At 40.8% G+C, this 27,861-nt stretch overlaps 1 protein-coding gene across 5 annotated transcripts in view; it reads left to right on the forward strand.

Annotated features, from left to right (window-relative positions):
• Window positions 1-4,106: 4,106 nt before the first annotated feature.
• Window positions 4,107-27,861, forward strand: part of TRPC6 (transient receptor potential cation channel subfamily C member 6) — a 131,290-nt gene continuing 107,535 nt past the window's right edge. For 3 of the 5 annotated variants that reach the window (XM_027051937.2, XM_027051939.2, XM_053204215.1), the window contains exon 1: window positions 4,107-4,664. In XM_027051937.2, the coding sequence (XP_026907738.2) occupies window positions 4,126-4,664 (539 nt within the window). In that variant the 5' untranslated portion in view covers window positions 4,107-4,125. The remainder of the gene's footprint in view (window positions 4,665-27,861) is intronic. The other 2 variants (XM_053204217.1, XM_053204216.1) reach the window with 2 other exon arrangements.

Consider the following 27,861-nt stretch of genomic DNA (forward strand, 5'->3'; position numbering starts at 1 on the left):
TCAACAGTTTCCTGACTATGAACCACTCCTCTGTTACCTGGCTCACATTTTTAAATTTTGGTGCCAAATATATTACACAATGTCCTTGTTCAGTAGTTTACTGAAAGCATTCCAAAAATTCTACCAAAGAAAAGTTAATTTAGTCCAACATGACTTGTTCTAAGTGAAACCATGGTAATCACAAGGGCTTACAAAATACCCATTGGGGGCACCTGGCTGACTCAGTTGGTTAGGCGTCCGACTCCTGATCTTGGCTCATGTCATGATCTACAGTCATGGGATCAAGCCCAGAATCAGGCTCTGTGCTGACAGTGCAGAGCCTGCTTGGGATTCTCTCTCTCTCCCTCTGTCTCTGTCCCCTGCCACCTCCTGTACACTCTCTCTTTTGCTTTAAAAATAAGTAAACACTAAAGAAAAAAAACTTCATCCTTTATTTAAAAAAATACCATATGGGGCACCTGAGTGGCTCAGTCGGTTAAGCCTCCGACTTTGGCTCAGGTCATGATCTCATGGTTTGTGAGTTCAAGCCCCACACTGGGCTTGCTGCTGTCAGTGTGGAGCTTGCTTGGGATACTCTGTCCCCCTCTCTCTCTGCCCTTCCCTCTCTCTGTCTCTCTTTCTATCTCAAAAATAAACATAAAAAAATGCCTATATAGTAATGTTAGGATTCTGGACATCTATGTTAAGCTCAAATTAAAGCAAAAAAAAAAACAGGTTGCTAATATTTCATATGTTCCTAACATTAATAAAGTTTTAGCTGTAGCAGGGATATTAATTTTTTTAAATGTTTATTTTTGAGCTACAGAGAGAGACATGGCATGAGTGGGGGAGGGGCAGAGAGCGAGGGAGACACAGAATCCGAAGCAGGCTCCAGGCTCTGAGCTGTCAGCACAGAGCCCCACGCAGGGCTCAAACTCACAGACCGCGAGATCATGACCTGAGCCAAAGTCGGGCACTCAACCACCCAGGCACCCCTGCAGCAGAGATATTAAATGTAGTTATTATAATCCGTTACTTTAAAAATTAAGATACAGAGGTTCAGAGATGTAGCACCTGTAATTATTTCACTCAAATGTTAATTTACACAAGGTCTTCACTGATAGAAGATCAGGCGTTTTGAAGTTTGTAGGGTGTTTTTGTTTTTCCCTCTGTGGATTCTACACAAGTTAGGAGTCAGAACTCAGGGTCTGCATACCTTAAATTATCCAGATGAATTGCTGACTCAACCATTACTTGTAGCAGTTGGCCAGCTAACCCCAAACTGCATTTCCCAGCAAAGCTCTGTGTCAGTGGCTTCCTCTCAGCCCCAGCACCTCATAATCTGCAGCCGCCCCAAGTCTTCCATGTGACCCCTTCCTAGCTTCTTCTCGAGTCATTAAGCATCTCATAATGTTTTCTCAGCCTTTTGTCCCTGATGCCAGAGGCAATTCTGTTTTCTTTCCCTTTGGGCTCTTAGCCTGTGACCCTCTAGAGGGCAACCCTTTTCTTATTCATTTTGCCTCCAGTGACTTGTCAAAATACTGTTATAATAATTATGCCAGATTTTAAAAAGTTAATCAATAATCAAACAGTGCAGATGTATGCAATGAGTTGACAGTCCTTTCTTAATGCATCCCTCCTGCCCCCATAGAGGTACAAAGCCCACCTTCATCCCCGTATCTTGGAGTTACAACTGAATGTTCTGTTTTATCTCCGTACCATCAACATACTACATAAACACATGAAATTACATGATACTTTTTAACTCTGTGAGAATCCTGAATTCTTCACTCATCCGACAGGTTTTCACTTTGAGAACTATCGTTTTTCATTCACCCAATTTTCTTCACTGGTCTAGATCTACTCAACACTGCTGCACTTGATTAAAACATGTTAATTAGCTGAGAAGTTGTCTTGTCTTCTTGTTCCACCATGTTTTTTAATGTAATTGAAGAGACAAAACTTCATAGATAACCATACACACAGAAAGAGATAGATGAGCCCGCAGTAATCATATATCCATTTGCTGGTAAATAAATGAAGCAGAAGATCAAACGTCTTCTCTGCAATCACAAACTTTCAGTTAGGGGATTGGTTAAAATAAGAACACATGCTATCAGACTACTAATGTTAACTTCTTCCTAGTCCCTCGTGAAGCCCTTCAGAACCTCCCAATCCTGTGTGCACTGCCTTTCTCCACCTGTGAAGATGGGGATTTACTGGTCCAGTAGTCAGTGTTTGTCAAATAGTAGGGAAAAGCATGTCTGTGTTGCAAAACAATAAACTGATGTCACATTGTAAGTTTAGGGTAATAATTTTTTCAGTGTGAAGGTTGGTACCTGAGAATGAAAAACAGTGTTATGAGAAAAGACACAAACAGCTCAACTAACTGTAACAGCAAAGTAATTCTGTCCCAATTTTTTTTTTTTTTAAGTTAAAGACTAGTACTTCAACTAACGACATCGGTCTTCTCCAACTTTGTTTTGACTCACAGACTTTGAGTCAGGTTGAAAACATGGGAATATTACTTCCCCCACTAAATTGTTTCCCACCCTTGATGTTTCTAAGCAGACTACCTTGGCGCTATTTAAATTAAACATTTATTAACTAATTCATTCAAGTATCAAAGCTGTTGAATTCTTACAGATAGTATTCACCATAAACAAACACATTTCAAGCAGAGTGTCTTATTGCTATGTATAATCACCAGAAAACAATAAAAATTTTAAATCATGGCTCCAGATGTTGAGAGATCAAAAAGAGATTCTTAAATCAGGAACAATACACTTCAGAATGACAGAGGTTAGTTTTTCTGGGTAAAGGTGCTTTTAGTGGTCAAGAATGTTTTCTTATTTTCTTGGTCTACACTTTGTCTGTCCGTCCATCCATCCATCCCACATACCTGTGCCAAACACAGGCTGAGGCCCTCGAGAGACACTGCTTCCCAGCCTCTCTGAGCTTTAGTTCCTAGTGTGCTGGCAGAGTCAGATATTCTGAATTTGTTATCTTTCCCCCTCGATCAAGTTGATTGCTTTTGCTCACGCTTCCAATATGCACTGCATTGCTTACCTGTTCGTGGGAAGCGAAGGTACCTTTCCTCTGGAATTTCAGACAGTCTGGCTGTCTTCAATCCAATTGTAATCGGCTTCTGATCTTCTCAAGTCTGGCTCCTCCCCAGGTCTCTTCACCTAACTGGCACCTCCTCTAAGAGGTCTCCTTTAACCACCTAACCTGAAATAGTCCCAGTTAGTATCACATCAGCCTTATTTTCATTGTAGGCTTTGTCTGGTACTTTTCATTTGCCTGTTTACTCTGTGTCTTTTCTTCCATGAAAGCTCTTTGAAGGCAGATAGGGCCCTTATCAGGCAAATTTACCTCTGAATCCTAAAATGCTGCTTGACACACAGCTGCCATTGATTAAATACTCATTGAATGAATGAATCGATGGATTCCTAATTGACTACTGCTTCAACTACTACAGATATGGATTCATCCTTACTGAGAAGCTTTCTCACATCTGTGAAGACTAAATCAGAATTTAAAACTCAGTCTTAACATTAAAAACAGTTTAGAAATGTGGGGAACATCTGGCCGAGAAATAATTTCAGCATTTGCAGTGATGGAAGGAAAGGTTTCCTCTGAAGTAAGCAGCTTGTTGTCCTCTTTATCGTATCATCAGAAAATGCCTGCCTATTTTTGTTGGTTTGCTCAGGAACTGTGCACATCTGGTGTTGGGAACATGGAACGTTGTTCATTTTAAAGTAAAGCGTTGCAGTAACTCCAGGGGTTGGGAATAGGAGAGAAAATGCTTTAAAAAAATGAAGACAATCTGGAGAAAGGAGAGGGTCTTGTCCTCTAAAAAAAAAAAAGTTCCTTTGGTTCTACAAGAAACTTACCTAAAGGAACTTCTAGAAAGTTGTCAATATGTATGATTTCTAAATAAGCGGACTTTTAGGGGGGAGAAAGAGAGAGAAAGGAAGGAAGGAAGGAAAGAAAAAAAAGAAAGAAACAAGGAAAGAAAGAAAAAGTCAAAGAAAGAAAGAAGGAAGGGGGAAAGAAGAGACGGAAGGAAGGAAAGGGAAGGAGGGAGAGAGGAAAGAATGAAGGCGGGAAGAAGGAGAGAATGAAGGAGGGAGGGAGGAACGAATGAAGGAAAGTAAGCGGCAGGAGCACGCGGCTGTCCCGCCCCAACCCTCTCCAAGAGCCGGGTTCGATCCCTTTAAAGGAGGGGGCGGCCGGGAGGACGCGGGCGCAGGGCGGGCGTCCGGTCGGCATGGTAACTCGTGGGTCGGGCCCCGCGCCCGCCTCTGCTCGCTCCGCCCCCCCCACCTCCCCCCCCACACCGCGGGGCCCCCTCTCCGGCCGCGCTCCGGGCGGGGCCCCCGCTGCGCCCCCAGTGCTGACTCGCCCCCAGGCCGGCCTGGAGCCGCTGGCGGAGCTCGGAGCCGCGCAGCCCGCACGCCCCCCCTGCACTTGGTCCCCGCGGCGCCCCGGCCAGCGGGTCCCGGGCCGGCCATGAACCGGAGCCCCGCGTTCGCGCCCCGGAGGGCCGGGTCTCCCCGGAGGGCGGCTGGGGTCGGTGCACGGCGCCAGGAGAGCCGGGACTACCTGCTGCTGGACGCGGGGCCGGGGGACGGCGGCGAGGCTCAGCCCCCGCGGCCGGAGCCGGGTTACCACCGCTGCGGGTGAGTGCTGGGGGGGAGGGGTGCGGGGGGTGGCTACCGCCTCTCCTGTGAGTGCGGGGGATGTAGGGGTGCGGGGGGGGCTACCACCCCTCCTGTGAGTGCGGGGGATGTAGGGGTGCGGGGGGCTACCACCCCTCCTGTGAGTGCGGTGTGGCGGTGCGGGGGTTACCGCCGCTGCGGGTGAGTGCTGGGGGGCTGTCGGGGGTGGGGGTTGCGGGTGCGGGGGGCCTACGACCGCTGCGGGTGAGTGCGGGGGGCATCGAAGGGGGCTACCACCAATGCGAGTGAGTGCGGGAGGAGGGTGGGGGGGAGACCACCGCTGCGAGTGAGTGCGGGGGGGGGGGCAAGGGGGAGCTACCACCCGTCGTGTGAATACGGGCAGGGGTCGCCACGGGCGGGCGCGGGGGAGGGCGCGTCGCTGTGTGTCCCCGGTGAGCGCTCGTGGGGATGTCGGCGGGACTGGGGGAGGAGCGCGACCCCGGGGCGCCCTGTCGGGCGGGTCACGGTCTGGACGGGGGACCGGGGTAGATTCGCGGCCGCTAGACTCGGTCCGCGGGGCGATGCCAGAACTCTTGGGATCTGCGGGGTCCCCGCCCGCCCCTGCCCTGCTCGCGGCCAGCTCGGTCAGCAGGCTGCCGGTCGAGCACAAGTTGGAAGGTATCCCTGCAGGAGTGGACCCGCCCGGCCCTGCCCCTCCGTTCCCCGGGTCGTTCAGCGCCCGACTCTAGGGCACCGACCCGCGGGCTCTCCCCGACCCCTTGGCACCCGGCTCCCACGGAGGGCGCGCGAGGGCGCGCAGGTGCGCGGACGTGCGGGGCGGGAGACTCGTCCGCGGTCGCGGTCCCGGCGAGGGGGTCGAGGTCGTCTGCAGCCAGCTCTGAGTAACGAGGGGATTTTACTTAAGAAACTGGAGGTTTTTCTGGGGGGAGGGGAGTGGAATGAGGGCCAAGCCCTCCCTCCCTCCCTCCCCAGCCACCCCGAGCGCACTTGCGGCCCAGATAGCGTTTCTGCTCCTGTCGCTTGGCTCCTTCTGGTTAGTGTGGCTTCCTGAAGCGTCACTTTCTTTCCGCACGCGGTTCCCGGGTTCCTGGCCGAGAGCGGTTCCGGGATAGCTGTGTGTGCTGGGGGTGGGGGTGGAGTCGGGGGTGGGGTCGTGGGGGCAGGCTCCTGGCAAACCCCTGTTATGGACCCGTGTCCTTTCAGTCTTGGTCAGGTCCGCCCAGAGCCCAGGCCTGGTGCCCTTCCCTTTCTCAGGAGAGGTGAGCCCCCGGAAACGGTGCATCTAATTTTTCCCAAGATAAAAGAAGTAAGTTGGAACTGGTACCGTTCGTCTATGTGCTGTACAATTTGAAAGCATTTACTATTATCTTTTTTCCTTCTCCAAAAATTAAGGTCTATTTCACATACCATGGAATTCACTCGTTTACATTGTACAGGTCAGTGGTTAATGCATCTACAGAGCTGTGAAGAAACACCGGGAACATTTTCATCGTCCCCAATGAAGTCTTGTCCTTGACTTTAAATTAGAAAACACTTCTGTGTCTTATAGCACAGTGTCTCTCATGCTTTAATGGACATACGAATTTCCTGGGAATCTTGTTCAAATGCAGACTGTAACTCCAATAGGGCCTACGTGCAGCCCGATATTCTGCATTAACAGCGATCTCTGAGATGTGTTGAGGCTCCTGGTCCATGGACCACACTATGAGGAGCATGGGGATCTATGCCAAGAAAAACAACCAGGAAAAACAAATCGATCCTGGATATTCTGAATACAGCTGTTTTCAAATTTGCTTTCAGGGTATATGTTTAAAACGTAAGTGATTTTTTTAATTGGCTTAGACTTGAGATCTACTAAGCCTGAGGGTTATATATTTAGTAATGTTGTCTGAAGCTAACTTAAACAACTTTAGAAAGCTACATTGCTTTTTAAAAATTAGACTGTCCTATAGACAAAATTTAAATTTTTTCAACTGATCATTCTATAGTCAGTCACTTGTTACTATGTCTGTGAGAAAAATAATTTGATTTTAAAAACTTGTGGTTGTAAATTAGTGGTGAGAGACACTGGTTCCAAGTTGTTGTGTAAACTTTCTCCAATGCTTTATGCAAATGTGATCCCCCTGCCTTACTGATTTGTCTACTTCTTAACATCACCTACTATCTAGAAAGTAAGTATTTTTCTCTCTTAGTTCAGGAATCTCAGACAACTAAATGCATAGACCAGGGCAGTAGACAGATGACACATTTTAATTGCTTCAATTCGTAATGAACATCCCCTGTATCATGCTGAAGATAGTATGATGAATTTAAGAGTGAACCATATTCTGGAGTAAGACTTGGCTTTTGTCTAAATCTATTATTTCCCAAGATTCTTTATGTTATATATAATTATATTATATATATTATAGTGTTCATCACTGCTTACTCTGTTTTTCCAGTGGAATAATCTAGTAAGTAAAAATTTAATCAACAACAGCATTCCCCACCTATGATATATGAGATCAAGCTGTAGAAGACTGCTTCCTTCTGGTGGAGAATAGAAATAAGCCCTTCCTTACACTTTTGACTTTGATTTAAACAATTTCATGTCTTTTCCTAGAGTGGGAGGCTTACTATTTGTGAAAGAGGCACTGTGGATTGGGCCTCACCATTTTCTCAAATCATTGAGATTTTTCCTTTATAAGATCACAAATCATTGCAAGTTGTCATTTCTGTGGGATAAATTCTATGACTTTTGCAAAATATTCTGTTTCATAGTTTGTATATGTAGAAAGATTTTTATGTTACATTATTTATATCATGAGGCTTCTATTCCTGAGGAGTATGGCAAATCATCTTGTTTGAGAGCAGTTACAGATTTTAAGGACTTAATAGTATAAGTGGTAACATTCAAATGGTGTTTAGAAAAAGAAGATTGTTTCCCTTTTTTTTCCCCCAAGTTTTCTCACAAATCAATTAATATACTGTATTTTGATCAGTTTGTAATGGTGATTAGGAGGAAATGGTCCATGTCCTTCCAGGATCCCAGGAGGTATTTCAGAGAGTTATTTCATTTAGAATTTAAAAATATGTCTCTCTAGTCCGTTACTTCTAAACAAGGGGAAGAATCCTGGACGTAAAAAATAATGTGAAGGGTTTCTAACTACTCAGGATCTGAAATACAGTTCCACTAAACTTCTGCTTTGGAAGGACTAATTGGTTAAATGATTGTGAATAATTAAACAGTAAAGTATTCATACACTAAAGCAATGCAGTAGACTGAGATCATCTAAAAAGCTCATGATTACAAACACTTAGTAATACTGGATAAAATATTTGACATGATTTTAAAACAGTAACTAATTTTGTAATCAGCCAATCAGTCAATGAGAAAGGATTATTACCATGTACCTGAAGCAGAGAAGTTGAAAGTCAGAGGGTAGCCTGTGTATGAACGGATGCCGTGGCTGCCCCAGGGATTCTGTGTGAACACAGAAGGTGGAGTTTGACGTCTGCATGGACAGAGATGAAGTGAAGGCCTTGGTCCCAGATAAGGCGCAGAGCTGGGACTGAGACATGCCTGCCTCCTGCATAAACCCAGGACCGTTACTGTAATGAACGGTTAGGCTGGAAAAATACCACCAGCACAGAGTGAGAACAAGAAACGTTATTAGTGAGAGGCAAAGAAATCTTCCCCTAAGAATTGTGTTCTTTTAGCCTGCGTGTCATGTGAGTTTTTGTTTTTGTTTTGCACACCACCTGCTGACCTAGAAATCTTCAAGTAGAAAAATAGCCCTGGGGCTCCTCAAAGAGTAAAACCCAAAACCATCCTGAAAGCTGGAACCAACCACCTAGAGTGCCAAGGACTTTCAAGAAAACAGCAAGCCGGCTGAGAAAATGCTCCCTGAAATACATGACCAAACACCCAGGGAAACAATCAACCAAGACTGAGCGTGAGCAGATGATACCGTCCATGAGGCAGAGTCAGCATAAGGCATGACAGCAGTGTTTAAACTTAAAGACTTGACATAATACAACAACATGAAAGAGATAGAAAATGGGTGGGTATAAAATGTTGACAGCATATAAGAAGAAATCATACCCTAAGAAAATAAAAGACTTATTTTTTTAAAAACAAATAGAAAGTCTATACATAAAAATATAGTTTTGAAATAAAAAACTCACTGGAAGGGTTAAAATGCAGATTAATCATAGCATAATTGATGATAATAGCCAGGGTCCAGAGACAGAACTAAATGATAAATATAAACATTGGTGAGTTATGGAGCGAGAAGGGAGGAGGCTCAGAAGGAGAGAATACAGACAACAACGGAGAGGCAACATTTGAATAGATAAGGGGTGATAATTTTCCAGAAATGATGAATTGAAGTACAACAATGTTAGGGCAATGCACAAAACTAAACCCATTTCAACATACCATGTTGAAATTGCAGAACATTAAAGATAAGAGGAAATATACCAAGATACAAATGAACTAGGAACAAGATACTTGAGTGCATAAGTTTTAAAATAAAAATATACACAATGGAAATGCACTCATAATGTCTCTTGATTCCTGTTATGTCATGTGTAGCTTGAAAGAACTATGGTTTTTCTTTCACGTAAAAGCATTGTTTATTCTGTATTAATGTAATGTTGTATATACCAAGTTAGTGTTCCTTTGCTGATAGGATCTCTTTAAATATGGATATGCATAAAAAGGGATTCGTATGTAGTGGTTTAGATGTCATAGAGAATCCTATTATCTATTATGACCTTTCAGAAAACCCATAAAGCAAGACCTGGACTTTGGTTAAGGGTTTGCAGTTTGGGAGCTGCTAGCAGGGGAGAAGGAAATGTAAAAATCACCTTCGGATTTGCTTCCCCTGCTTTTAGGAGTGGACATCTGCCCCAGCCTGTTGGATTTACTGTGGGTCTTTTCTAGTTGACCACTTTGGAGATCTGTTTTGCACAACAGAAACTACCCATTTTGTTTCCAAATGTCCTCTGGCTTGAAGTAATCAACATCCGCTGATAACAAATTATGATCATGAACCTGTTTTTTTAGGGGGTCAGCTTTGTAGGTTGTGGAGTTATTGCCAGATGTACCGAAAGGCCCACATTTATTCTGTAACAGAATGTTACCTCTAGGAAGACATTGCATCGGTTTTTTTCTAGACAGTTTTGTCCCTTGTGTTGTAAGAAGTAACTTCATAAGGCAATTCATCTTTGCTCCTAGAGAGTAGATCATAAAATGAAAACATTTTCTTGAGTCCATTCTTGTGTTTCTCACTCCTTTATAAAATATGCGAAATATCATTGGACCCAGTTGGGTAAAATTACCACTTGTGATTGCTCTTTGTTTAGGAATCTTCTGCTGCTTTCAGTCCAGGCAGAAGTGCTCATCCAAATGCCAAATTCCGGTTACACTTTGGCGTCTAAAGTTGGTACGCTGGTCAAGACCCTTCAACCCTCGGAACTGATTGACTCGTTTCTTACGGAACGTCTGTTGGCAGCAAGCAATCAGGACTGAGTGTTACAGGGAGCAGAACATACATGATGGCACCTGTTCTCTACCTGATCCGGGTAGCTCAGCCAGGACGAAGGGGAGAAATGTTAACCAAAATCATTGACAGTGTAGTGCCAGTGCTGCTTCAGTAGAGAAGGCATCGAAAATATTTACATATATCTGGGGGGAACGAACAGTTTTGAATACCTACCTTGGAGCAGGCCCTTTTCTTGCTATCATGCAAATATAGTTTCCTCTCCAGAGTGGTCACCTGGCTATTTTTAATGTCCCTTTTATAAAAGTGCAGAAATGTAGACATGTTAAGCGATGTGGAGGCAGTTGCACAGCTGGTAAGTCGCTGGGGGTTGGACAGGCAGCACATCTTAGGGAGTGCGGGCTGGCTCACGCGGGCAGAAGGCTGTGAGGTTGCTCGGTGGGGTATGTGGTGACATGTGCTCCTGGAGGGCACCCTCGTCATTTCTTCTTCTCCGTCTTCTCATGGCTACTTGAGAGAGCACAGGTGGGCTCTGATCCCCTGAAACAAGATTGCTGTCCCATGCGCCTGACATTGGGTTGTACTCTGGGTGAGGGGAGGAGGCAGGAAGGAAGGTTATGATGAGCAGTGACACATATGTTCACCTTTGCCTTGTCTTTCTATTGAAATCATCATCTTTAAAGACCAAGCTTTATACTCCACTTGCTCTTTCACTAACTTAGGAATCTATTTATTCATTTATTTCGACCTTGGCCTTACATGACTATGTGTAGCAGTAATAAAATTAATAAAGATGAAAATAATAAAAATTATGAGGGGCTTCCAAGTGCTAGGCTCTCTTCTAAGTGCTGCATACCTTCTACCTGATTTAATACTTATTTAACAAGCCTATGAGGTATGCACTGTTATAATCCCTGATAGGAAAGAAGAAAGCACCACAGCAGAGAGGGTAAGTGACTTGCTAAAGATTGCACACTTAGTAGTTGACAGAAAGAGGAAGGAAGAAAGGAAGGAGTGGAAAACTCTATTTTATCACTTTTGCAGATAAACAGGGAAACTAGGTTTTAAAACACAGCCAATCTTTGTCACCAAAAGAAAATCGTGAATATACAAAAACTCCATACATAATCTGTAGATTACTTACTAATTTTACCAGATGGTACATAAACTGATGATGGCTCTTCCAAGATCACAAGAGAGGAAGCTTTCTTTTCGGCTTCATTTCTGCCTGTCATGTGGATGAAGTTGATTTTGTGCGGTAACGCAGGCTGTATTGGAAAAACTGACCTCACTCCAGTGTGAGGTGTGAAAGTGAGGATTTCAATGCATGATGTGCATGATTTTTAAAGGCATTTTCCGTGGTATTCATCTGAAAGTGTGTGTTACTGGAAGGCAGTGACAGTGTGGATAGCCATGTGAAGACCGATGCCTATTCAAGGCCGATTTCATTTTCAAATTCCAGTGCCTCTGGTTTGTAGCACAAAACCTTCACACAAAACTCGGAAGAGTTTTCTTTGTGGGGATTTCCAACAAAATCATTTTGAAAGTTACAATAATTGGAAATGACATGATTTATAAAGCCTAAAATTCTTTTAGGTACTTAAACTGTTACAGATAAAACTCGGGTCTGTTGCTACTATGTTGACTTCTTTGAGGAAGAATTGTGCATTGAAGGGTTGAAGGGTGGCTTGCTGTGGTGACTTCAAAGCTGATCCCTGGGCACAGTGAGAATCCCCACTACTGCCCAGGGCAACGTTTTCTGCAGAACATCTTTTCTTGGAGGGCATTCAGGGCCAGACATTGTATTCCATTTTGCAGAATGCATTACTTTCTTTCAGTAAATATTTGTTTAAGCTCCTTTGATGTTCCAGGCACCATATTTCATTGAATCTAAAGTTCTATCAATTGTGAAGCCTGCCCTGATATTTTATTTTAATTTTTTTTAACGTTTATTTTTTTTTGAGAAGAGAGAGACAGAGCATGAGCGGGGGAGGACACAGAAAGAGGGAGACACAGAATCTGAAACAGGCTCCAGGCTCTGAGCTGTCAGCACAGAGCCTGACTTGGGGCTCGAACCCACGGACCGTGAGATCATGACCTGAGCCGAGGTCGGACGCTTAACCGACTGAGCCACCCAGGCGCCCCTGCCCTGATATTTTATATACATTCAAAACACAAGCAAAAAATGCTGTCAGTTAAACTATACTTTAGGTTTTTGTTTTGTATCTATTGAAACAGCTCTTTGTACTTAGATACAGATTTGGTCACATGTAACTCTTATACACATATGAGAAGAGGAAATATAAAGAAAATAAATTTGGTTAAAGTATTCCCACAGCTCCTTCACATCCAGAAATGGACTTTCTGAGTCGCTTTGCAACTCAGAGACTTCATTGCCCATGTTTTCCCACGTGGAGGTGTCCTCTGTGTCAGAACAGTGGACGCAACATTTTCTTAAAGAACTTGTGGATTCCCTGATAGACCAAACGCTGTTGGTGCTGGGCAATTAACAGGACTTTGCAATTATGTGGAGCTAGCCTATTTTGCTGAATAGTTTCTGGTGTTTGCTGTTAGCGTAAATGACAGAAGACGTGGGGCAGGAAAGATGAGGAGGCAAAGGCTATCCTTGATGGTGTGTCCCACATTTACGAGGTTTGAACTTTCTTCTCTCGCTGACTTTAAAACACAGATAAGACTATGACAGTCTTGCTTTATGTGGTGAACTACTTTGATCCTCACAGCAAACCTGTGTGGTAGGGTCTAGGATTTCCGTCTGTAAAAGAGGAAGCAGAGGTTCAAAAGCACAAGGTGCCTTCCCGTTTTATGGCTGTCAGGCATCTGAACCAGAACTTGAGCTCATATTGGACAGCTTATTTGGGCTCATGTTTGCTTGCTTGCTTGCTTGCTCGCTTGTTTTTTGCCCCTCGCTGTCTGGACCTCTTTCCCTCCAGGAGAACCACATCTCCACGAGGACAGGGATCTAGTCTGTGAACAGTGACTGAGGACTATTCAGCATTAAATGTTTGGTGAATGAGTGAATCGGTGTTTGCTTTGTACAAACTGATGTCAGTGGATTGGCCTTATCTCTGAAATGCTTGTCTTTCTGGTCCTTAAATGGTGTTGCTAGACTTTGGCATTAAGGTGCCGTGTTTTCATCTTAGCTTTTTCAGAAACACCACACTGTCAGATTCTGTTCTTGCAGCGCAGGTCATTTGATGAATTCCAAGAGCATGTGGTATATACTTGAGCCCTGAAATGGTGCTCAATATCTGTGATAATCCTACAAACAAGAAAATATGAATATAAACTATTTCTTTTTTTGCATTGTGCTGATAAAACACCCATGGGAATTTATCTTTTCTCTTTTTACTAAAATGGTAAGAGGAAAGGTTCTTGGATTTTTATGTAAGCTCATGGAAATAATTTTATAAAAACTGAACTTCCAAAGACCAAAACTGATTATATCTAGGAAAGTCTTCAATACTTAAATGAAATAATCCAATTTAAAATGGAGAAAGTGGGAAAGGAATGGTTAAGTGAAAATGGTCTGAAAGTTGCATATTATTGATAATAGATTTGGACCTTGATTTGGACCAAGTTGTGCCTGGGCAAACCTTACAGTCAAAGTCATTTAGTTGCTTTTCATTATAATCTGTCTTCTAGAAGTTAGATCAATTATTTTCAAATTGTATTATAATCCCCCGTCTGCCCAGAGAGGCTTGGCAGTTATCTTCACCCCCTTCTTACATGCAAGAGTCTGAGACACACTCACTAGAAAATTACAGTGAGAGGTATTTACTAAAGGAGCAGTGTTGCACATTATGTGATGTAAACACTGAGAATATATTAGCAGCTTCTTGTCTAAACACATATACCAGAGGGTGAGGATGTGGTTTGCAAATCTGGCTGTTGAATCACCTGGATTATTTTTAAAAATATAGATTCCCTAAGAATTATGAAAGTCCAACTAAATCAGAATTACCAGGGTATTGCCTAAGAGTAACATTTAAAAATAATCCCACTGGAGGGGTACCTAGGTGGTTCAGCATTTTGATTTCGGCTCAGGTCGTGATCTCATGGTTCACGAGATCAAGCCCGGTGTCAGGCTCTGCGCTGTCAGTGTGGAACCTGCTTGGGATTCTCTCTTCTTGCTGCTCCCCTCTCCACCCTCTTTCTCAAGAATAAATAAATACTAGACATTTTTTAAACTCCACTAGCATTTTGGTATTCAGTTGTATCAGCCACTTAATTTAGATTCATTATGAAAACCAGAGTTAGGAACTAAAGCTAATTTAAATCAAGAAAACCATTACTGTGTATTCATCTAAGAATAAAGCCGTGAGATTAAAACATTCATTTTTCTAACTAGGATCCAATGATCAGATATTATTGGATAAGTTGCGAAATATTGTCTTTTTATCCAGCAAATTCTCATCAAATACTACTGTATACCAGGTACCGTTGATATATTTTAGGAGAATAATGACATGTCTGTATCTTACACTTGATACAATGTCAGGAAAGTAATTTAGTGTTTTATGAGAAAGTATGAGAAAAATGACTTTTCAAGTTTATTTCTTAAATAAAAATAAGATGAAGTAATTTTACATTTGTACTAAAGGACCAAGAAATTTTATTTTTATCTTCATATTGACCTTCTTCCTGATGTGGATTATCTGAAATTTCAGAAGATGTGGAGTAAGTTTGTTCTTACTCAGATCACCCAAGATTTTATGGGGTAGAATTACCCAAGGGGTGAACATTTTCTTGTTAAATAAGCTCATTATCACTTAGCTGGCTTTCTTTTTCTAAATATTATGAGGTTTTGAAAGACTTTTTTGAAATTCTGCCTCCGATGATGTATGTTGGCAGTCATCTTATTACAAAACAACTAGGTTCTGCATAAAACAATTTATATTTCTCTGCTTGCAGGAAGTAAGGGAAGTAACCAGCCCAGCCCCTGTCTGTACACGTAAATACACATGTACAAAGGCTTAGGCTAGCAGAGCAGCATTGCAGAGTGAGTTCTCATGAAAGGCAGAATTCCTGAAATCGGGTTCAGGACACCACCTTGGACTCCTCAGTTAACTCCAATCCCCTAGCTTCTGTGCAGATTGGTGATCCTTGATTTGAGTGTGTATTTATTTAATTCACCCAACACAAGAAAACAGCCATCATGAGTAGGAGTCCGCAGAAACCACATACAAGGTATAAACTGTTGAAGGAATTCGTATAAGGATTAGCAATAAGAGTATAAAATGATTTTGTATGAATTGTGTAAAGAAATAAAGATGGAATCCCAAAAGTGAACAAGCATAAGAAAATTGTTCAAAATGAGCAAGCATACTGAAAAAAAACCCCAGAAAACAATAATACAACTTTCATAAATAAAAATTATCAGTGAGTTACAAAGATCGATAGACCAGAGTTAGCTCTGGAAGATTGCATGTAGCCTGAAACAGAATTGCCTGTAAGGGAAGAAAAGTTAGCTGTAACCTGGAAGATACACATTGAGAAATTTCTCAAAATGCAGAAAGAAAAGAAATATAACCTGTGAGAGAGGTTAAGACATGTAGAGGCTAGAAATGGAAAGACCAGGTTACATATATTCAAAATCCCGTAAACAATAAACAGAATTGTGGTTGAGGAAATAACTGGAAAAATAGTGTATAAGTCCTAAGAACTGGTGAGAGATAAGGCTACAGAGAAGCCACAAAATGAGAGAATAGAGAGATCCGCACACAGGTACAAGGAACTAGAACTGGATTATACCAACTTCATTAAAAATCATCTTGTATGGGACACCGCGGGGCTCAGCTGGTTAGCTCTGGATTTTGGCTCAGGTAATGATCTCATGATTTGTGAGTTCAAGCCCTGCATTGGGCTCTGTGCTGACTGCAAGTGGGATAGTCTCTCTCTCTCAAAAAAAAAAAAAAAAAAAAAAAAAAAAATTCTTGTGAACAGCCAGAGAGTAAAATACAAATCACCTACCAAGGAAAGAATTTTATTTTAGTGAACTTCTTAACAGCAGCATTGGCAAGAGAAGGTAGCAGAATGACATATTCAAAGTTACATTAATGTTTTGTACTAAGGAACATTCTCTTTCAAGAAAGAGTTTGAAACAAAGACATTTTCAGGGAAAAAAAACCCAAAAGAGTTTATAACCACCATATTCACATGAAAAGGACATGTAAAGGATGTACTGATCTTTCTCAATTTATGATGGGGTTACATCCCAATAACTCGTTCCCAACTTACTGAATTTCATAGTTTAGTCTTGCCCGCCTTAAAGGTTCTTGGAACACTTACATTATTTTACGGTTGGGCAGAATCATCTAATAAAAGCCATTTTATTTTTAAAAAAAATTTTTTTTTCAACGTTTTTTATTTATTTTTGGGACAGAGAGAGACAGAGCATGAACAGGTGAGGGGCAGAGAGAGAGGGAGACACAGAATCGGAAACAGGCTCCAGGCTCTGAGCCATCAGCCCAGAGCCCGACGCAGGGCTCGAACTCACGGACCGCGAGATCGTGACCTGGCTGAAGTCAGATGCTTAACCGACTGCGCCACCCAGGCGCCCCTAAAAGCCATTTTATAATAAAGTGTTGAATATTTCATGTAATTTATTTTTAAAAAAAATTTTTTTTAACGTTTATTTATTTTTGAGACAGAGACAGAGCATGAACGGGGGAGGGACACAGAGAGAGGGAGACACAGAATCTGAAACAGGCTCCAGGCTCTGAGCTGTTGGCACAGAGCCCAACGCGGGGCTCGAACCCACGGACCGTGAGATCATGACCTGAACCGAAGTCGATCGCTTAACCGACCGAGCCACCCAGGCGCCCCTCATGTAATTTATTGAAGACTGTACTGGAAGTGGAAAGCAGAGTGGTTTTCCCTGGTGGACAGGGAGCTGTGCCCAGCATCACCAGAGTATCATACCACATGTTGCTGGTCCTGGAAAAAATATCAAAATGCAGCATTTGATGTATGGTTTCTACTGAATGCAGATCATTTTCACATTATAATGAAGTAAAAAAATTGTAAGCTGGACCATTGTAAACCAGGGACAGTCTGTACTGTATTTTGGAAATGGAAACTTTTCCTAGGAGGATGGTCTGAGGTAAGAAAGGAAGGAGAGCAATGAAACAGATACATATATAGGTAACTTTAACCATTCTCCTATACTATTAATTGCTAATGTGTGAGTTTTAAAAAAGGACAGAAATAAAATACTCAACAATGTCATGTAAGCTGGGAGCAAGTCACCATACTTAAAAAAATCCTAAAGATGTATTGTTTGGGAGTGGATGATGATTTAACATCAAAGGTAGACTATACAAGAATATACACAAAAGTAGAAATAGAGTAGAACTCCTCAGATCACTGGAGAGAAAATAAAGAGGAAGAGGAAAGCAGACAAACAAAGAACTAGGGAAAAAACAAGTAAGGGAAAAGAAGCCTAGAGAAAGAAACAGGATAAATTCAAAGCCAAAAATGAGATGGTAAAAACAAGTCCATATATATCAGTTAAGATAATAAAAATAACTGGTGAAATTCACCAAGGGGATAACACAGATTTGCAAAATGGATTTTTCTTAATCTAGCTATTTTTCATTTAAATATGAGATATCCCTAAAACATAAGGATATGGAAAAACTGGTTATCAACAGAGGAAGAAAGATATATCTAGAAAGCACAAAAAGAAATATGGGTAGGTACACTAAACCAAAAGAAAAAATGCTTTAAAGGAAAAGCTGTTAGTAGGGAAATAGAGGGGCCACTACAAAATTATAAAAAGTATAATTCATCTTTCAGGTGTAAAAGTAAAAACCTTGCATACCTACCATGAAGTAGCCTTAGAAATAAAAGCAAATATAAAGGAACTCTAAAAGCCGTATTGAAAACCTACCATCATAGTGGGGAATCTCAATTTTCAATAGGTTGAATAACATTTTTAAATAAGGAAAACTTGAAAGTTAAATGATCTAGCATGATTTATTTGACATAAAATCTGGCTATTTAAAGAATGTCCACTGTTTTTCAAGCACATGTGAAACATTAAAATTTGTTGGCTCTGCTTCTGGGTCTAGCACATATAAATTGTAGCAAAGGATATGTATCTCATAGACTGTATGATCACAATACAATTGAATTATATAAATATCCTGAGGTGAGAGAAACAAAAGCAAAAATGAACTATTGGGACTTCATCAAAATAAAACTCTTCTGCATAGCAAAGAACACAATCAACAAAAGTAAAAGACAATCAATGGAATGGGAGAAGATATTCGTAAACGACGTATCTGATAAAGGGTTAGTATCCAGAATATATAAAGAACTTATAAAACTCAAAACCAAAAACAAATAACCTAGTTAAGAAATGGGCAGAAGACTTGAATAGACACTTTTCCAAAGGGAACATCCACATGGCTTACAGACACATGGAAAGACGCTCAACATCACTGATCATTAGTGAAATATGAATCAAAACCACAATGAGATGTCATCTCACACCTAATGGCTAAAATAAAAAACTCAGGAAACAAGTATTGGTGAGGATGTGGAGGAAAGGAACTCTCATATAGCAAAAATAAAGAGTTTCATAAATTAGAAAATTATGCATTTATATATACATTTCATGGATAAAGAAGAAATCATAATAGAAGTTTTAAAATACTTAAAGATAAATTACAATGAAAATATTTCAGATGCTAAAAATTTGAAAATTTAACACACAGTGGCCAATTTCTAGAATAATAGAACATACCAAAACTGACTCATGAAGCTAGAGAAGTCCTAAATGGTTTTTATAACAAATAAAGGAATTGAATCAGTATATAAAAATCTTCTCATAAAGAAAAGATGGATTCAGAGAATTTTATAAATTTTAACATTTCATTTTTTTCCTTTTAAGTTTTTGTTTTAATTTCAGTTATTTAACATACAGTATAATACTAGATTCAGGTGTACAATATAGTGATTCAACACTTCCATACATCACCCGGTGCTCATCACCGTTTAGTCCTTAATCTTTATCACCTATTGAACCCATCATCCTAACCACTTCCCCTTTGGTGACCATCAGTGTGTTCTCTATAGTTAAGAGTCTGTTTCTTGGTTTGCCTCTCTCTTTTTTTTCTTTTTCCCATTTGATCATTTGTTTTGTTCTTGAATTCCACAAAGGAGTGAAATCATATGGTATTTGTCTTTCTTTGACTGACTTATTTCATTTAGCATAATACTCTCTAGTTCCATCCATGTAGTTGCAAATGATAATTCATTCTTTTTGATTTCTGAGTAATATTCCATTGTGTGTATATATTTACCACATCTTCTTTATCCATTCATCTGTAGATGGACATTTGGGCCCTTTCCATAGTTTGGTTATTATTGCTAGTGCTCCTATAATCATCGTGATGCATGTGCCCCTTCGAATCAACATTTTTGTATCTTTTGGATAAATACCTAGTAGTACAGTTGCTGGGTCTAGGGTAGTTCTATCTTCAACTTTCTGAGGAACCTCCCTCCATATGTTCTCCAGAATGGCTGCACCAGTTTGCATTCCCACCAACAGTGCAAAAGGGTTCCTCTTTATCTGCATCCTCACCAACATCTGTTGTTGCCTGAATTGTTAATTTTAGCCATTCTCATAGGTGTGAGGTGGTATCTCATTGTGGCTTTGATTTGTATTTCCCCGGTGATGAGTGATATTGAGCATCTCTTCATGTGTCTGTTAGCCATCTGATGTCTTCTCTGGAGAAGTGTCTACTCATGTCTTCTGCCCATTTTTTTTTAAGTTTATTTTTATTTATTTTGAGAAAGAGTGAGAGCAGGGGAAGGGCAGAGAGATTGGGAGAGAGGCAATCGCAAGTAGGCTCAGCACTGTCAGTGCAGAACCTGATGAGGGTGTTGAACTCATGAACTGCGAGATCATGACCTGAGCTGAAATCAAGAGTTGGAGGCTTAACCAGCTGAGCCACCCCGGTGCCCTTCTTCTGCCCGTTTCTTAAATGGATTATTTATTTTTTAGATGTTGAGTTTGATAAATTATTTATAGATTTTGGAAACTAGATTATTTTCCGATATGTTATTTGCAAATACCTTGTACCTTTCTGTATGTTACCTTTTAGTTTTGTTGATTGTTTCCTTTGCTGTGCAGAAACTTTTTATCTTGATGAGGTCCCAATAGTTCATTTATGCTTCTATTTCCCTTGTATCCGGCTATCCCAGTGAGAAGTTACTTCTGCTGAGGTCAAAGAATTTGCTGCCTTTGCTCTCCTCTAGGATTTTGATGGTTTCCTGTATCACATTTAGGTCATTCATCCATTTTGAATTTATTTTTGTGTGTAATGTAAGAAAGTGGTCCAGTTTCATTCTTCTGCATGTTGCTGTCCAGTTTTCCCAGCACCATTTGTTGAAGAGATTGTGTTTTTTCCATAGGATATTCTTTCCTCCTTTGTTGAAGATGAGTTGACCATATGGTTGTGGGTGTATTGCTACTTTAAAAATTTTTTTCTTTTTCAGTGTATTTTGTCAATTTAATCACAATATGTTATAGTGTGGATCTACTTTTGTTTATTTTTATGGGAGTTCTCTGTGCCTCCTGCATTTGGATATCTGTTTCCTTTTACAGATTAGGGAAGTTTTTAGCTATTGTATCTTCAAATAAATTTTCTGCCCCCTTTTCTCTCTTCTTCTTCTGGGACTCCAGTAATATGAATGTTACTATATTTGATGGAGTCACTGAGTTCCCTAAGTCTCTTCTCATTTTGTGTAATTCTTTTTTCTCTCTTTTGTTCAACTTAATTATTTTCCATTAGACTGCTTTTTAGATCATTAATTCATTCCTCTGCTTCCATCCTGTTGTTTATGCTGTCAGGTGTGTTTCTTATTTCATTTATTGAGCCCTTTATCTCTGCTATTTTATTCCTTATCTCTGTGTTTTGGGTCTCATTCATGCTTTCCACTCTATTCTCAATTCCAGTGAGTATCCTTATGATCATTACTTTAAATTCTTTATCAGATGTATTTTTCATATCTGTTTTGCCTGAATTCTCTGGTCATGACCTTCTCTGTTTCTTCTCTGTAAACTTCTCTGTTTCCTCATTTTGTCTGCCTCTGTGTGTGTTAGGAAAGTCAGCTGCATCTTCTGCACTTGAGGGTAATAACCTTATGAGGAAGAGGTCGTGTAGTGCCCTGCTGTGTAGTGTCCCCTGTTCCCCAGGGTCTGGCACTTCTGGGAGTGTCTCCAGGGTGTGCTGCATATGCACTGCTGTCGTGTTATGGCCACTTTATCCTTCAGGCCAGTTGTATTCAGAGACTCTCTTTGCCTGCTGTGGGCAGTGTTTGGTCCCTGGCCTTTATGTGGTGAGTTGTAACTAGGTGTGTTGTTGATCTTCTTGTGAAATGGGACCTGTCACCACCTCCCCTAGAATTGAGGCTCTGCAAAATTCCTGTGTCAGGAGATGTGGTGAAAGCAAGGATATGGACCTGGCTTCTCTGGGATGGGTGAGCGGTGCATGACTGGGAAGGGCATTTTCACTGTAATGTGTGGGGGGCAGTGAGTCTTGGTGGAAGGAAGTTACATAATGAGTGTTGGCACTGTGCTTGTTCATGCAGGTGGCCCTGTGCTTACACTAAGGGGCAAGGGAGGGAAATGGTGCCAGCTAGTTCCTTTGTTGCCAGAGGGGTTTCTCTGTGAATGCTGCGTATCTCGGACATGGTCTGAGATGAGCAAGTAACCTGCCTTGTGTGCCCAGGTGTTCCTCAGGTGAATTTTCCATGCTGTCCATCTCCAGGTTGTTTGCCTGCCTTCTCCCCAGGAGTTAGGGAAGTGCCCTCTGGGCTTCCTCCCAGCCAAGCCTTCTGACCTTTGAAACTCTAGGCTTTAAGCCACCCCCCCCCCCCCATTGGTGGCAAGAACTCAGGAAATTTGGCCCCTCTCACTTCCCAAGTAAGAGGTCATTTTCCCCATGTGCTCCCTTGTGTGCTAGTCTGTCTTTTTCCCTTCTCCACGACTGTGGCTTTCTTTGCACTGTGGAGTCCCCAGTCTGTTTTTCCCCAAAACTGCATTTCCACACTTCCTACCTTCTTTGATGTGGCCTCTTCTCTCCCTTTAGTTGTGGAGTTTGTTTTGTCAGTCTTTGGGTCGATATCTGGAGTATTTAGGGTGATCTGGCAGTTACCTAGTTGTGTTTGTGGAAGGAGGTGAGCATAGGGTACTCCTACTCCACTACCATCTTCTAACCAGTAACAAACTGCTTTTTAAAATGTTTATTTATTTAAATTGAGACACAGAGAGAGAGAGAGTGAGCATGTGAGCAGGAGAGGAGCCGAGAGAGAGGGAGAGAGAATCCTAAGCAGGCTCCTTGCTGTCAGCACAGAACCTGATGTGGGGCTTGATCTCATGAACTGTGAGATCATGACCTGAGCCAAAATCAAGAGTCAGACACTTAACCAACTGAGCCACCCAGGTGCCCCCAACTACAAATTTCTTAAAGGTAGATCACTTCATCCTCTGTCCCCCTCTGTCTCTGCCCCACCCTTGCTCATGCTCTTTCTCTCTCAAAAATAAATAAACATTAAAAAAAAGATAATTTCAGTCGCACACAAACTCTTACAATGGAATCATTGTAACCATCATACACCATCCAAAATAGTATAAAGAAATAACATTATAGGGAAATTTTATTCATCAATATAAATACAAAATTTTCTGAACAAAATGTTGGTAAACCAAATCCAGAATGTAAAGTAAATAAGCTATGTAATTCACCACATCAGTAAATTAAAATAGAAAATATATATGATCACCTCTGTAGAGACAGAAGCATTTGATGAATTTCAGTATTGATTCATGATAAAACTCAATGAAATAGGAATCTCCACTAATCTTTAGGAAGATATTCTTAATATTGAAATCTTGAATACATTTCTTCTTAAATTCAAGAGCAAAACAATGCCCACATCACTGCTCCTGTAAGCATGTAATGGAGCCTCAATAAGCATAGAAAAAAGTGAAAGAAATAAAAATGGTAAGTTTGTAAATAAAGAAATAGAACCGTGTCATTATTATATGAGTGTTAGAACATTATTCATAATGTCCAAGATATGGAAACAACTTAAGTGCCCATCAATGGATGAATGAATAAAGATGTGATATATATACAATGAAAAAGAAGGAAATCCTGCAGTATGCAATAACATGGGTGGGCCTGGAGGGCATTATGTTAAGTGAAATAAGCCAGACAGAGAAAGACAAATTCTGCATGGCATCATTTATAAGTGGACTCAAAAACAAACACAGTGTTTTTGCTCAGTCAGTTGAGTGTCTGACTTCGGCTCAGGTCATGATCTCACAGTCTGTGGATTCGAGCCCTACATTGGGCTCTGTGCTGACAGCTTGGAGCCTGGAGCCTGCTTCAGATTCTGTGTCTCCCTCCCTCTCTGCCCCTCCCCAGCTTGCACTCTGTCTCTGTCTCTTTTTCTCAAAAATAAACGTTAAGAAAAAATTAAAACAAACACACAACTCACCAAAACAGTAGAAAAGTGGTTTTCAGGAGCTGAGGGTGGTGGAAATAGGAAGAGGTTGTTCAAAGTGTCCAAACTTTCAGCTGTAACATGAGTAAACTCTGGGGATCTATATAAACCATGGTTGTCTATAGTTGATAACATTGTATTGTGGAATTAAAATTTCCTAGGAGAGTAGATCTGACATGTTCACACCAAAAAAAAAAAAATAAAATAAATTTGTGACATGATGGATGTGTTAACTAGATGGGGGTAATCATATTACAATCTATATGTATTTTAAATAATCACATTTTCTTTAAATATCTTATAATTTTATATGTCAGTTATACCTCAATAAAGATGAAATGACAAAAAAATCTGCCATTATTAGCATAAGGTTGTCCACATAGTAAAATCCCCAGATTCCATAAACAAATTGTGAGAAATAAAAGTTTAGCACATTGTTATGTACAAGACCAATATGTGAAATCAATTACATTTACTTATATCAGCACTGAACTCTTAGAAATCAATATAAAAATTACTATTCACAGAAAACACAAAGCTTAAGGTCTTTAGGAATAAATCTAGCAAAAAAAAGTGCATGACTTTAATGGAATGAAATTAAAATTATATTGAAAAACATTAAAGAATATTCATAGAAATGCAAGTATATACAGTCTTCACAGATATTCAGACTTGATTATTTTAAAGATAATAGCCTTTTCCCAAAATTGATCTACAAATTCACCACAATTTCAATAAAAATTTTAAGACTTTTTCTTTCTGAAGATTAGCGAGTTGATTCTAAAGTTTGTTAGCACCATGCTCTAACCAGCTGAGCTCACTGGCCAACCTTGGTTCTGAGATTTGCACAGATGTGGAGAGAACCAAAGTGTAGCCAGTGCTCTCCTGAAGAAGAACCATCTGGAGGGACTTACCAGATATCAGAATACATCATAAGGTTATAATAACTAAGCTGGTGGAAATGGCCATAATAGACTAATTGAATCAAATTTATATGAAAGAGGTGTCTAGGTAATTCAATGAGAAAAAAAAATCTTTTATTACATGGTGGTAAGGAAATTGTATGGCCATATGGGCAAAAAAAAAAAAACCCAAACTTTAGATCTCTACCTCACATCCTACACAAAAGTCTTTTCCAGATGAATTTTAAGGGACAAAGCATGTTTGTGGTTGCTTTAAATTTTTAATGGGCTCAGTCAGTTAAGTATTTGGCTCTTGATTTTGACTCAGGCTGTGATCTTGCAGGTTGCAGTCATGAGATTGAGTCCCGTGTCAGGGTCTGCATTGGCAGTGTGGAGCCTGCTTGGGATTCTCTCTCCCTCTCTCTCTGCCCCTACCCTGCTGTCTCTCTCTCTCAAAATAAATAAATAAACTTAAAAAAATTTTAATGACTTTGGAGTAGGAAAGGATTCTTATGCATACACAAAATCACAAAGCATAGATTATAAAATTGATAAATTTAATGCGTAAAAATTAAGGAACTCTGTTTATCAAAAAGTATCATAACTACAAAGGAAAGATAACACTGCAGATGAAAAAAAGATACCACTTATAAAATACTGACAATTTATTAATTCGTTAAAAGATGGGCAAGGTTACATAGCTTTCTCACGGCAGCCGAAACACAAAATGACAAGTAATCACCCTCAGTCCTATTAGTAATCTTGAAAATGTCAAGGCAATCACAAAAAGATCTCATTTGACATCTAGTAAATAGGCAAAAAAAAATGAGCTTGATAATATCAAGTATCTATGATGATGTTGGTCAATGAAACCCTATACCGAGCTGGGGGGAGTATATACCAAAAGGATACAGCCTTGTTAGAAAAAAAGTGTGTAACACTCAATAAAGGTGAAGATGAGAATACCTTAAAACCCAACAGTTTTACTCTTGGCAGTGGCCTGAGTAATAATATTCAGTTTGGTTATTCTCAAAGAATGTTAAAAAGTATAAACCACCACACATCTTTGTTACCATCTAAAATTTTTCATCATGGGGTCACATAGTTGCAAAGGATGTAATTACCAATATACTGTGAAAATTAATATTTGGAAATAGAATAGATCCATCACTTTTAAAATTGGATGTTATTAAATCTAAATGCTAGCAGTACAATATTCATCACCATCAATTTAAAAACACACAAGCTCTTCTTTAACATTTGCTTCCATCCTTTTACTTGAAATCATGCTTTCAAATAACTGTCACGTTACACATATTTTTTCTTGAAAGCTTTTTATTGATAAAAAAGCTTTTAGGGGCGCCTGGGTGGCTCAGTCCGTTAAGTGTCTGACTTTGGCTCAGGTCATGATCTCACAGTTCGTGAGTTCGAGCCCCACGTCGGGCTCTGTGCTGACAGCTCGGAGCCTGCAGCCTGCTTCATATTCTGTGTCTCCCTCCCTCTCTCTCTGCCCCTTCCCTGCTCATGCTCTGTCTGTCTCTCTCTCAAAAATAAATAAACATTAAAAAAAAAAGCTTTTATTTTATTGTAAGACTGTCTGGTTTTCTGAACCAAAATAAAACCTATATAAAAATTTTAAATTAAAAACCTCTTCTGAATTATTATTACACTTAATAAGTACAACAATAATAATCATAGCTAATCCATAGAGCATTTTGTATCTGCTAAGGACAATTCTAATTGCTTATATTAACTTACTTACTGCTCACAATACTCTTTAAAGGAACTTATACTTGTCTGCACTTTATAGTTGGAGAATTTGAGACACAGGGAGATTGAGTTTCTCAAGACTTCACAACTAGGAAGTAGTGAGTTCAGGATTAGATCTTGGACTTTATTTTGTTTGCTCATTATCAGAAATGTATCTTTTAAAAAGGTGGATGGGGAAACTTGGAGTGCCCTGATTACTGCAGGCTTAGCTTGCACCTTGGGACGTTTCTGTAATGTTCAAGAGCCTTTACACATTAGGGCAATGCTAAGAGTGTACCAGGGCTATGCTTCCCTTTGTAAAGAGAGGAGTGTGAAAGGGAGGAGGGAGTGGAGAGTCAGCACGACTGACCGACTACACAAGTGTTCTGAAGAAAATCTAGGGGACGTTTTAGGAAAGAGTACATGTGGATATGGAGAATTGGGAAATAGATCTTAGTAAAACTATTCCTGTCATGTGCCTGTTCCAAGTTTTCATGTGCTCCAGGGTTCTGGGTTCTTCAGGTTAAGACTGCTGCCCCAGAGCAGGACTTCTCAGAGAATGTGCCCAGTATCACTTGGGAACTTCCTAGACATCCCGGTCACCAGACCCTTCTCCAGAACTGCTGCAGCAGAATCTCTGAGGGTGGAGTCCAGCCACACGCGTGTGTAAATGTACAGCCTCACTTTGGACCACTGTTCTACACAGTTCTCAGAGCATGTCATGGCTGTATTTCATCCAGTTGAAGGCATTAACATCGTAAGATAAAATCCAATTTTATTTATTTGTTTGTTTGTTTATTTATTTAGAGTGTGAGCAGAGAGACGGGCAGAGAGAGAGGGGGAGAGAGAGAGGGAGGGAGAGAGAGAGAGAGAGAGAGAGAGAGAGAGAGAGGGAGAGGGAGAGGGGATCTTAGGCAGGTTCCACACTCAGTCTCAGCGTGGAGCCTGACATGGGTCTCTGTCCCATAACCCTGGTATCATGATCTGAGTCCAAATCTAGAGTTGAATGCTTAACTGACTGAACCACCCAGGCACCCCATGAAATCCAATTTTAAAGATTTTAAAATGCCAAGAGATGGGTGTTTTCGACTGAACGAATATGGTCTTGCTTTGCCTATGAGATTGGTCCTCCCTATGGCAAGATCCTGGCTTCCTCCCTCTGTTCCTCTGACACTTCGGCGCTTGTTTGGCTGTATTGAGTTGGGTTGAGCAGACACTTGCTGAGTCCTCATCAGCTCTGGCCTGCTTTGTCTGTCACACGTCTTCTGCGTCCTTCTCTTCCCTTCTTCTCTGGCCTGACAGATTCACCATGGGAAGTAGTAGATGCTGAGTAAACATTTGTGGATTCGTTGATTTTGAAAGGAGTGGTCGGCTGGTTTTGGGAATTGGAGTCACGTAGGAATTGGAGAACTTGGTAGTATCTCGGGTTGTGCAAAGAGGGAAGCAGTCACTGCTTCTGCCTTTGGACCCTAGGCAAGAGGAGAGTGTCCTTTGCTGTGAGGAAGATGGGGTTAGAGA

Source organism: Acinonyx jubatus, chromosome D1, assembly GCF_027475565.1.
Source record: "Acinonyx jubatus isolate Ajub_Pintada_27869175 chromosome D1, VMU_Ajub_asm_v1.0, whole genome shotgun sequence".
NCBI lineage: Eukaryota > Metazoa > Chordata > Mammalia > Carnivora > Felidae > Acinonyx > Acinonyx jubatus.